The 11,970-nt window shown below is 43.4% G+C and overlaps 1 protein-coding gene across 1 annotated transcript; it reads left to right on the forward strand.

Annotated features, from left to right (window-relative positions):
• The first annotated feature begins 810 nt into the window (after positions 1 to 810).
• On the forward strand, positions 811 to 7,883 carry tmem121b (transmembrane protein 121B). Its single transcript, XM_049567107.1, has 2 exons — positions 811 to 3,081; positions 6,148 to 7,883. The coding sequence occupies exon 1, from the start codon at positions 1,645 to 1,647 to the stop codon at positions 2,914 to 2,916; it is 1,272 nt and encodes a 423-aa protein (XP_049423064.1). The 5' UTR covers positions 811 to 1,644; the 3' UTR covers positions 2,917 to 3,081; positions 6,148 to 7,883.
• Positions 7,884 to 11,970: the final 4,087 nt, after the last annotated feature.

The following is an 11,970-nucleotide window of genomic DNA, read 5'->3' on the forward strand; positions in this document are numbered from 1 at the left end:
AGCTGCTATTTAGCCACCAAACATGGATGGTTTTTGGCTACTCATCACTTTTTTTTCACCATTAATAGTCAGGATTGTGCCACCAAAAGCAACTATATTTAGCTAAAACATGATCTTTTCCAGCTATAACCAAATGCGTTTTTGTGCCTAACCCTAACCACACGTTAACCTGTTTTGCATATTCCTAAATGACTGTGCTTCCAAATGACTACCTTAGTACTCTAGTGTAAGCAAACAGCAGAGGTGGGACTAATAAGTCATTAGTTTGCAAGTCTCAGGACTTGCCACTCAACTCCCAAGGCAAGAGAAGCATGTCCTGAGTCAAGTCAAGTCCCCAGTCCTAAACAATTTATAATGTGCTTGTCACTGAATGTAAAGCTATTTAACAGGTAATACTAAATTTACAAAAATCCTGAATGCTTTTTGAAATTTGTATTTTTTTATTCAAACAAGTTTGTTTGAAGTTGTAATTTACAACCTGCATATTTCGCTTACTGCCATTTGTTTTTTGTTGACTGCCGCACAGTGTGTGTCCTTGCACAGGTGTCGTCCCCCTCATATAAAGAATACATTTGTTGACACTCACTGCTCCGTCCAGCACTCACTGTACTTCCTCATTACCGGTGACACAGATGGACAATAAAAAGTGTAGTGGAGTGTTGTTCCTGTGGGCTCCAGCAACACTAAACCCCTGCGCTTGCCTTAGAAGGACTAGATGCACAAACCCCTATTTTCAAATATCCCATGGAGAGAGACTCTCACTGCAGCCTGTTTTATTTGGTTCTGAAAATGTCTGCGTGCAGCTTCGTTCTGTGGAGGATAAATGAGGTGCAGACTTCCCTCAGTGTCACCAGTGATGAGGAAATACAGTGAATACTGGACGGAGCAGTGAGTGACAACCCTGCCCACAGAGTTAGAGTACTGTTTGCAGTGGAAACGCTAAACAGATGTAGGGTCTTGGTACCATGTCTGAAGGGTTACTGTTGGTTCCAAAGGTGTCATACTAAAAGTGTTTGGTGGAAACGGGAAAAAAATGCATACCAAACTAATCTGAACTGTAGCAGACTGCTTGGGCTACAGTGGGAGGAATGGGGTGTATAGGGACCCAGATGCTCATTTATGCCCCAGGGCCCCAAACAGATTGATGCAGCCCCTGTATCGACTTAAAACCAACATTAAGGAGTAATAACACTGTGTATCCAGTGGACTTTACTGTATAAGATGTCTACACAGAAATACCAATGTTTAAAAAAAAAAAAAAAAGTCCAAACGTGTTAAGTGAATAGGCTACATAAATCATTTTTTGTAAACTGAATACCTTTTAAAAATATTATTTTCCTAATTCTCTATTTTTCTTTTTAGTCCATTTGTATATAATATGTTATGTTTGTTATCATTCTACCTGTGCATATGTTTAACTCGACATGCATCAGTGTTGAAACATGTCAACTATCACCGTGCTTCAGGATCATGTTCAGTACAAAATATTGAAAACAACATAAATTGCTTTAAGGAATCATAGCTAGTGTGAAGTATGTATTTTAAAAGAAAATCTGTAGATAAAATGACGTAATGAAAAGCATTATAATATGTGCAAATAACTGTTGTAAACAAAAGCAGGTGTAGTCCATTCCATCAGAGTCCATGCCTCTCTTTGCGCGCGCCTCTTTCTCTCCACCTTTAAAAGCATCAGTGAGGAAGAAAGAGGGGAGAAAGGGAGGCGACCGCACAAATACAATGATCTCAGAAACTGGGAACGACAATCCGAAGGCAGAGTATCTCCGATCCGAAGCGAGCTATAGCCCAGACTCCCCCGTCTCCTCCTCTCCGGAAGCCGGGCACCTCAGCAGGAGGCGGGACACCCAGACCACCAGCGGCAGCATCATCCCGGAGGAGAGCGGCAGCATCCAGCCCCTGGTCTCCTCGGCCGCGGCCGCCGCCTGCATCATGACATCGGGGGAGTTCATGCAGACCGCTCCCCTGCTGGCGCACAAATCCAAGAGGAGCCTGCTGTATAAGGCGCTCTGCTTCCTCCTCCTCGTCTTCCAGGGCGGCATTCTGGACTTCTACCTCATCATCTTCAACGACCTGTACTGGTGCTCATGGATAGCCACGGACCTGGTGGTGATCTCGGGCTGGGGGATTTTCTTCATGAAGAACGCGCGGAGCAAGAGAGAGCGGGCCTGCGGCTTCCACCAGAAGAGCTCCATCTTCGGCTGCAACCTCGGGGAGTTCACCTACGCCTACCTGGCCTGGCTCATCTATGTCATCGCCTGCACGCCGAAGGTGGTGCTCATCCTGGAGACGTCCATCCTGGATCTGATCGCGCTCAAGGTCCCATGCGGAGTGACCGGCTTCAAGATCATCATGCTGCTGTCCGCGCCGCTGCTCTTCTGCCTCATCAACTCCATCATCGAGGATCTGAATGGAGCGACGCGGCACCACTCCCAGAGCTGCTTCATGAGCACTTGCCTGGACCTGCTGGACAGCTTCACGCTCGTGGAGATGCTGCTGAGGAGCGAGATCCCCACCGTGTACCTCAAGTACACTGTCATCACGGTGTACTTCGTGGCCCTGGCCGTGCCGGTGATCTGGCTCTACGAGCTGACGGCGTCCGAGCTGCGCTGCCGGTGGCTGTGGGCCCGCTTCTCCACGGGCCTGGTGGTCAACGCGCCCCTGCTTGTGGTCAGGTGTTTCCAGGTTTACGTCTACAAGATGCCGGTGTCGGTGTTCATGTTTAAAAACATCTTCTTCTTGGCGTGTAAGTTCCTGGAGCTGGTGGAGCAGTGCGTGGCGGTGCGTGGAGTCCGGAGGCTGGCCGGAGGCAGCAACCCGGCCCAGTTCTCCCACTGCGTGTCCGAGAACGACATGTGTCCGCACGGATATGTCAACACCCTGGCCGTCACACAGTCCTAGAGCCCGGGCTGACTGAGGGCCAGGGGCCGCCTGTCCGTCTGTCTGTCTGTCTGATGGCGGGTAAAGTGGACGAGTCGTGTTGCGTTCCAGACACAGCTGGAAATGGGAAAATCCAAATTACGAACACAGCTCCTGCTTCCAGATAGACAGCAAAGCCACACAAAGGTATTTAGGCAACATGTATCAACATACACGAGAGTAGGGAAAAGTGATTTACTCTGTACAGTTATATGACAAAGTAAATTGCAGACACAGGCTGCAGTGTAACCACATGGGGCATCTTCCCACCCTCAATTTACTCCCACCAAAAGTGTTTGCCAGCCTCAGATTATTATTATAAGTGTCTGACAACATTACTGAAAGGACCCCACATACATAGAGCTTTTTGTTAAAGAGTAAGATCCTTTTAGTTTGACCAGAAACAGACTTGAAATCACCATGGCTAAACCCACCAGACTCCATTTATTAAAACAGTAATTTAAGAGCATATAAAGCCAGCATATTTTCATATCTAACTGAGTGAATTAGGGGTTTATTTCAACCAAACCAGAGTTGATGATTGTTGGAACAGCAGAGAGATGAACAAAGACAGCTTTTGAGAGTTTTATTTCACTTCTGCTGACTTTGAATGAAGTGTGTTTCATGATGATAAAATTAACATTTATTTAAATGGAGTCTGGTGGGTCTGGCAATAGCAATTTCAGGGCTGTTTCTGGCTTAACAAAAAGCCAAGGTCCAGACCAAGGTTAATGTTTTTGTTATTGTATACATTTGGTCCCTTGGTTTTGCATTCACATTGCAATTCTGTGAGCGGACTAAAGAACTTTACATGACATAGTTACGTTCATCTTCGTGGGTTGCGTCACCTTATATTTGACATTGATTGGTTTATAAATGGGCGGGGGTCTGATGTCAGTGTGTTGTCAAGTAGGTGGGTAGAAATCCCCTCAATGTTTACGAACATTACCGCATGAAAATGGACGAACCGATTCTAATAATCGTCATGCTACTCATACTATTTTGGCATTGCTATCAGCTGCAGCGCCAACCTAGAAGACAATACTTGCGGCTCATACAAAAACGAAATATAAATCTACACCTTGTGCCAAGATGTCATCGTCACCGGCAGGAAAGGAGGAGGAGGAGACAGCTGGCAATATTAGCTAACTTAAAATCCTGCCAACTCAGGAGCGACCAGCGTCGAGGTGAGTGACCATTGCCGGCTCATTTTTGATGGTGGACTTGACTTCTCTCCTGCGGAAATGAACAACCGGCGCACCAGAATGAATTTCCTGTCAATGGTCCTAAAGTCCGAACCATCCAAAAAAATGTGTTCACACTAGTATCGGACCGGACCATGGTTCTGTTTGGTCGGGACTGAGACCATCTCTTTTGGCCGGACCAAATTTCGTCCGTTTGGTCCAGACCATGGTCGGGGGGTAGTTTTGACACCTGCGGACCAAACTGGAAAGTCCAGAAGTCCGCACCAAAAGACCTAGGTGTGAAAAGGCCCTACTCTTTAACAAAAAGTTCTGTCTCGATAGAGAACCATTCCATAATGTTATCAGATACTTCAAATAACAATCTGAGCCTGTCAGTGGCAAAAACAAAGCACTTTAAATGGATGTAAGTTGATGGTGCTCAGTTGCTCGCTGGGATTACATTGCAGTCTTTTTCAGTCTTGCTCAGTACTGGACTAATTAAAAAAATGTTGTTCTGTTCAGTCGCGTATACATAAAAACATGGGAAAATAGCATTGTAGTTAAAAAAATACCCAAGTTACCCTTTAAATGGTCACTTTACTGAAATTGTAGAGTTGCAGCAATCTACCGGTGTCAAGGTATACTGTGATATAAAAGTTTCGCGTACATTTGCTTATCTACGACATTGAGAAAAAAAGCAACTTGACGTTAATTCTCCCCTTTATTTTCAAAGAGGAGACTTTTTACACATGCTACCATTTACAAAATGGTTTCAAGTTTCAGTTATAGTGATAAAACGTTTGTTCAACCAACAGTAACCCTTCTGTTTTCATTCCTTTAAGGGTCATTCTGACTGATATTATCAATTCTGTAATGTTGTGATACCATGAAACTGCAATATTTTATCATTCTGTGAAAATCTCATACCGCTGCAACACTACCAAAATGTGACATACATATTTTCTTAGAGACCCTGGTTGGTAATCCAACAATGTATAATGATGGTGACTAGAAAGTGTTTCTACTACTCACCATATCGGAAAATGACGTTTTGTCTTCTCACAAACAGTGTTCCTGTTACTCTGAATAATCCACAGAACACACTGTCAGCAATTTTAATTGGAACTGACAAAGGAATAGTTCCTATAAAAGCTGTCTCTGTGTTCTTTGGATGATCCACAGTAACAGGGAGATCATTTGTAGAGAGGGATATGTTGCGTTAGATCTTTTAAAATCTTGTTAACAAAACTGAATTCACTTCCACTGTATGGTGTTGAAGAAAGAGATGTGAAAGAAAATAGACACAGTCCAATGGCAATACCTGCAGGGTTAGACTCCAGCAGAAGTCAGAGGGTTCTCCCAAATTTCGGACTGTTAGACAACTGTTATAATTAGCTAACTGGGGGCCCTTTGGTGTCTGTCGCCCTAAGGCAGCTGCTTTGGATTGCAAGTGCCAACTCCTTAACTGATTAACAACCGATAGCGCAACTGTACTTTTTTATATGTCTTGTCAAGTTGCAAAAGGGTCCCTCCCTCTTCCGCAGCTTTTTAAAAAAGAAGCATTTGCTTGGCCTAAAATTGTCTATGTTATCTATATATCGATATTAACTTTAAACCTGGGCACAGATCTTAAGCTGTTCGAAATGCTGCCAAGTACCAGTAACCTGCGACATGGCAACGAGGAAGACACGGGTTGTAGGCTTCTATTGAGAAGGTATTTGCAGCCTTACATTAGATTTTGACACAGGGCCCCATGACTGGATAAAAATACAAGACCCACCTTAGGGCCCTTTCCATTTAGCAGTGCATACTGCCAAACAAATAACCAGAAAGTCATTGTGACACACACAACCTGAGGCCTTCAGCGCCCAATAATCCAGCCATGTCCAGCTGTGTCCAACCTTTAACCACAATGGGGTTATGATGCATATGACATCATGTGATGCAAAAAAAAAAAAAAAAAGAGTCCGTAGATTCATTATTAACGACTAACAACATTCATTTCTCAGCAGTTTGATTTCGTTGACAGGGTATGTTGCTACGTCCAAGTGACGTCAGATAACTGCATCTCTGAAACCTCGGAGCTGACGAATCTTTTTGAGGTTTTCTCTCGGACGGCCGAGGACATTTTACATTACAGGAGGATGGATTTTCCAATTTTTGTACATGTCTGGAATGCATCATCTGTACCAGCCTTACAAAGCTCCCCTTTCAGACCAGTTTACAGGTGCTACAGTCAAACCCAACACCTGCAATAGCCTACTAACAAACACAGATCAAACTATAGTGCATTGGACCTTGTCGACTTGTGTGTGTTCAGTCTGTGAGTTTCACCTTGAACGGAGAGACAACAGCTGGACTTTGTGTCGTGTTGGGACGTAAAGTGCAATTTGAAGAATCCTCTGCTTTGACTCACCCCCTGCACACCAGTGTTTTCTATTGATAACGGTGTTGTCTGCAGATCTGTGCTGCTTCTAAATGCTGTTTCCGGTACTAACAGTAGAGTAGACACTTGTGTGTAAGTTAATGCCATGTATAAAGATCCAACAGTGCCATGACTAACAGGTTTTCTACAGCCCTTTTCAAACGGACCACCTGCCAACAGAAGTTTCTGTTGGTGTCGCTGGCTGTGCCGCTGTTTTACTACTTCTCACACTTCTTGGATCACGAGTCCTTAAAGATCACTGGCTACTGGTCACTCTGACATCCATCAGTATTCTGGGTCACCGAAGAGCCCAGCTCTTAATCTCTCACCGAGAACACCTATTTATTCATTCATGGACCTCAGTATTTCTTCATTGCTAAAAGGTCGCACCCAGTATACAAGAAAGCTCAGCAGACTCTGAAAAAGTCATTCTCAACACAACTGTGAGTCTGGGACTACAGATATATGCATTACTGACTTAGTACTTTGTAATCTATGGACTCCCAATTCTGTCAAGAAAGTCAGTTTGAGGGGAAAAAGAAATTAGTGATGTAAAATAATGTGCTTACATGTATGTAGAGATGGTCGTTGTGGTTCCTGGAATCTCTCTTTTTTATGTCCCTTACCTCCAAGGTCACAGATTACAGAGAGGGAAAAACAAAGTGGTAAAAAGTAATCTGGCAGGTGACCTCCCAAATCTGAACCAATGGCAGTCATCAACGATCTGATCAGTTTAATGTAATGATACTCACTTCCATTTTATTGGTGTTAAAGGAACAATCTGACATTTAGGGAATTTCTTTGGAACAAGCTGGCCCAACAAATCAAACTTTATTACTGACTTGTTGTGTCCTGTCAACACTTAAAGGTGCAGCACACATGCCGGGCACTGTTGCTGTTGCGCTCTTGTGTCTATTCTGTGCCAACTTTAAAGAGCACAGAGGCAGGTTGCATCTGGAGTTGCTAAGCAACCATAACAAGCACCTGCCTACTTACATGAAATCCTGAGTGCAGACCTGATCTTCTTCCAGGTGCTATTTTTTAAGTGTGTAGGCCTAAAGTATTGTCGGTTAGACAGATGTAAAGCCCTGGCGCCCCTGCACTAAAATGATAAACCTCTTCTCCATATTTATCACAGGTTGATATTTACGGAAGAAGGGAAAGATATATGTTGGCTGTGATTGGTTGTTCCTTGTCACCTATCATGCAGTGCTCTTTTTATCTCAAGGTGCAGGCGCTGCGCCCTAAAAAAAATAGGCACTCGGGAACGTGTGCGCGACTGATATACACCACTGATTGTGGAACTCAAAATACTAACTGTACTGGTATTAAAGGGATAGTGCACCCAAAAATGAAAATTCAGCCACTATCTACTCACCCATATGCCGAGGAAGGCTCAGGTGAAGTTTCAGAGATCCAAGGGGAGAGGGGGTAGCAGCACAACTCCACCTAATGGAGACTTGCGGCGCCCCAGATTCAAACATCCAAAAACACATAATTGAAATCACAAAATATCCCCATACTGCTCGTCCGTAGTGATCCAAGTGTCCTGAAGCCCCGACATAAAAGTTGTTTGGAAAAACGTCATTTGAACTCTGTTTTTAGCCTCATTGTAGCCTGCAGCTCTAACTGCCTCTCTGTGGACCATGCTCACCTGTGTGAGCTTGTGCAAGGCCGTGAGACATGGGCACTGCGTTCAAGTGTGTTCACGTGCTTTCGCTGGTCTCGAAAAGTGAAACACGTGAACACACATGAACGCAGTGCCCATGTCTCACGGCAGACGAGCAGTATGGAGATATTTTGTGGTTTCAATTATGTGTTTTTGGACGTTTGAATCTGGGGCGTCAAAAGTCTCCATTAGGTGGAGTTGTGCTGCTACCCCCTCTCCCCTTGGATCTCCGCAAGTGTTGTGGGGACTCTGAAACTTCACCAGAGTCTAACCTCGGCATATGGGTGAGTAGATAATGGCTGAATTTTCATTTTTAGGTTGCACTATCCCTCTAATCTATGCACGTCAGATAATCATTAACTGTAAAATAAGAGAGTAAGGCAGATTTATACTTGTGCGTCACAATGTATAAATGTCATAGGCGTGTGCTAATAATGTTAGCATGTTGTATTTGTGGGGAAAATGTGTCCAGCAAAAGATAAGTGCTTTGTCTCTGAAACCTGCGAGTTATAGTGAAGCTGATAAGTATGAGTCCTACATAGGGATACTGATAAGTATATCAGTATGCAATACCTTAACACTTATATTGGCATAGTTTTCAGCTAGCCTATATACTATACAACAGCATAACAGCATTGTGGCTTTTGGTTTCAGTATGCCATCCAAAGATTTTCTAGGGCCCCCACTGTTATTAACAAACGCTTGGTGTGGTGCTCACTGTCCTCATGACAGAGCTGCTAGCTTGAAGCTCTGTTGTAACTCTTGGCCTGGCTAACAAGCCTCCGGTCTTTATTCTTAACCTGTTTGTACTGGATGCATAGAGATGACACCAACATCGACCTTTCAATCGGACTCTGTGTAAGACAGTCAAATAATCAAACTGAAAAAGTTGAACTGGAAACAAATGAAAAGCGATGCACATGCCATATCTAACAGTTTGTGTTTAAAATCCACCCTTTTCAGAGTGTATGTAGAAGTTTACATACTGATGAGTTGAAATGGGAGACAATCTGCATCCTGCTGGGAACAACCCAGGATTCCAGACTCCCTCTCAGTGGGTCAGTGCATTATTTACAGCAGTACTGTACATTTATTAACCTAACAGCTTTGTTTGAGTAACAGCAGGTACAGTATGTCATGGCATGTTCACTGTCCTCCATGATGAGCTCTTCCATAAGCTTGTAGTAATGTTGTATCTAAAGAACATGGCTGATCAAAGTATATTAGATACGTATGTGAAGATGTATAGTGCAGACATTGTGCAATATGAGTCAGATGGGTCTGAACTGATTTTAGTGCCTATTATTTTGGAGCTGAATGAATTCAATCACAGTGAGGGGATGTGTGCAATGTACCAGTATTGATTGCCTCTCTGAGAGTGATCATTGTATGCAGGTCAGAGGTTGTGCCTTGTAGGAGGACAGCTGAGGGGTCAAGACTGATGAAGAGGAGGAAAGGAAAGTCCGCCATAAAGGATGATACTGGGTTTTGTGAAGTTTTAGCTCCTTTACTACAAGTCACGAGTACTTTACATTTTGCTGATTTTTACCAACACGAATAAAGACCCGCATTGAAATCAGTTTAAAATGAATGCAATCTCAGTCTATTTTGAAGGTACACTGTCAGATCTATAGCTCTCATTCGGACTGTAAATATTCTGAGATCTGAATTCATTGTTGTACTGTTGACAAAATCAGGGACTTATTTATTTACCTTTAAGGCTCCTGACACCCCAGAAATTGCTAACAAATAATCCTGTATTTGTTGCATCTTGTGCAGCTGAACTGACTGTTCGAAAAATCTGTCCACTTTTTCAGAAAACTCTGACCTGCAGCAATCAGCCATTACAACTACGGCGGGGTTTCGGTACTCAATATCTTTAGGATATTGACCAAAATAACCCGGTAGCAAGTAGCACTGAAGTCAAAGAATACCCGCATTCGATCCTTTGGGGAAGTGATCAGCAAACCTTCTGTTGCTGCTGTATCTGGAGCTGCTCTCTGGTGAACAGTTTATCTGTCTGGTTAACACAAGCTCTCACAGACTCTCACAACTGTACCCAGCATGAAGCTCACATTCCTGCAGCAGCAGCTAGAACCCGTGCAGTCTGTGGTGTGGTGAAGTCAAGTGCTATGTATTTGACAGAGCTGGCAGTTCAGCATGCCTACTACATGCCCAGAATGTGCTGACACACCACTCCATTCACAATATGGGTACCGAATGAAGTGCTCTATGGCTTTTAGGGTACTGGTATTGTATTTTTTTAAACAATACCCAGACCTAATTATGGCACATGCCAGGCGGGTGTCACAATGTGTTGCTTCTTATGTCCACCTGCCACCTGCAGGTCAGCTTTGGTGTTAGCATTGCGGGGAAATGTTCAGTCAATTCAGTTGTAGACAATGCAATGGATTATTTATTCTAAACAATACAAATAAATAATGATGATTATTTATTTAAAACAATGAAATATAGATAATAATGAAATATTTTCACCAAATCCTGTCAAGGTCAGTGTTGCTTTTTCAGAGCTTTCAACCACATGTCACAGCCTTCCTCAACTTGTGTCACTCAGGAACTTTGGTCACATGTTAACAGGTGGTTGTGTACGGCTGGAGATGGTAACCTCTGTCTCTGGTGTCACATGTGAATGTCCTTGATCTTTATCCAGTTTTCCAACACATTCTCACTCCCAACACAGTGGCCCTACACATCAAATATGACGTGCCAGGGACCCTCAAGCGTCACTTTTGGATGCTCAGGGACAGCCTGTCAGTTCACGCTCATTACATGCATTGTGTTTTTTAAAAATAAAGGTCTGATTTCACTGAAAATGTATAGATTCACCTTTTTAAATGCATACAGGCTCTTAAAAGCACTCCGGCTTCTTCCCACAGTCCAAAGACATGTGGCTCTAAATTGGCTGTAAGTGTGAATGTTAGCATAAATGGTTGTCTGTCTCTACGTGTCAGCCCTGCGATAGTCTGGCAACCTGTCCAGGGTGTACTCTGCCTCTCGCCCACTGTCAGCAGGGACAGTGGGCGAGAGGCCACTAAACAGGATAGGATAGGATATCCCAACAGGATAGGCGCTTATGGAAAATGAATGGATGAGACCATTTTACCAGAACTGCATTGCTAGGGCAACAGCTTGGGTCCATGTTTGCTTCCTGTCAATTGATGTCATTCACATACACTGCAAAACATGCCAACAGGAAATAGGAGGACCCATTTAGAAAAGGTTCCATACTCATGTCACATGACGACAGAGGTATCTCCACGAAGAAGACTGCTGATGTAGACTGTGAGATGTGGTTGAAAGTGAGTAAGTGGATCGAGATTTTTGTTTTGTTTTGTTTTTACAAAATCCAAAATGAACCTTCACTCTCAGACATTCTGACTGTTGAATTAATAATTATGTCAGATTTATGGATTGTTGTTGATTTAGTCTGCAGACAGCTGCTATGATGGTGACCCTGATGTTTGACCTCTCTGTGGAGGATTACAGATCAGAGAGCTGCTGCTGTACACACACTACGATATGTTGACTGCTTCAGTGCTTCTCTCGGCATTGTTTCTCATGTTGCACTGAGAATGGCTTCTGTTCGTTTATTGCTTGTCATATATTGCCAAAGTATTTCAAATGTTATATTTTATACTATTTTGTATTATTTCCTTGTGCCAGTAATCTGCTTAACTTTTGCATATGTATCCTGCGCTGTTGGAAAGGCTCTTTAACAATCTTGATTTGAATTTGCA

This window comes from Epinephelus fuscoguttatus, linkage group LG22, assembly GCF_011397635.1.
Source record: "Epinephelus fuscoguttatus linkage group LG22, E.fuscoguttatus.final_Chr_v1".
Taxonomy (NCBI): domain Eukaryota; kingdom Metazoa; phylum Chordata; class Actinopteri; order Perciformes; family Serranidae; genus Epinephelus; species Epinephelus fuscoguttatus.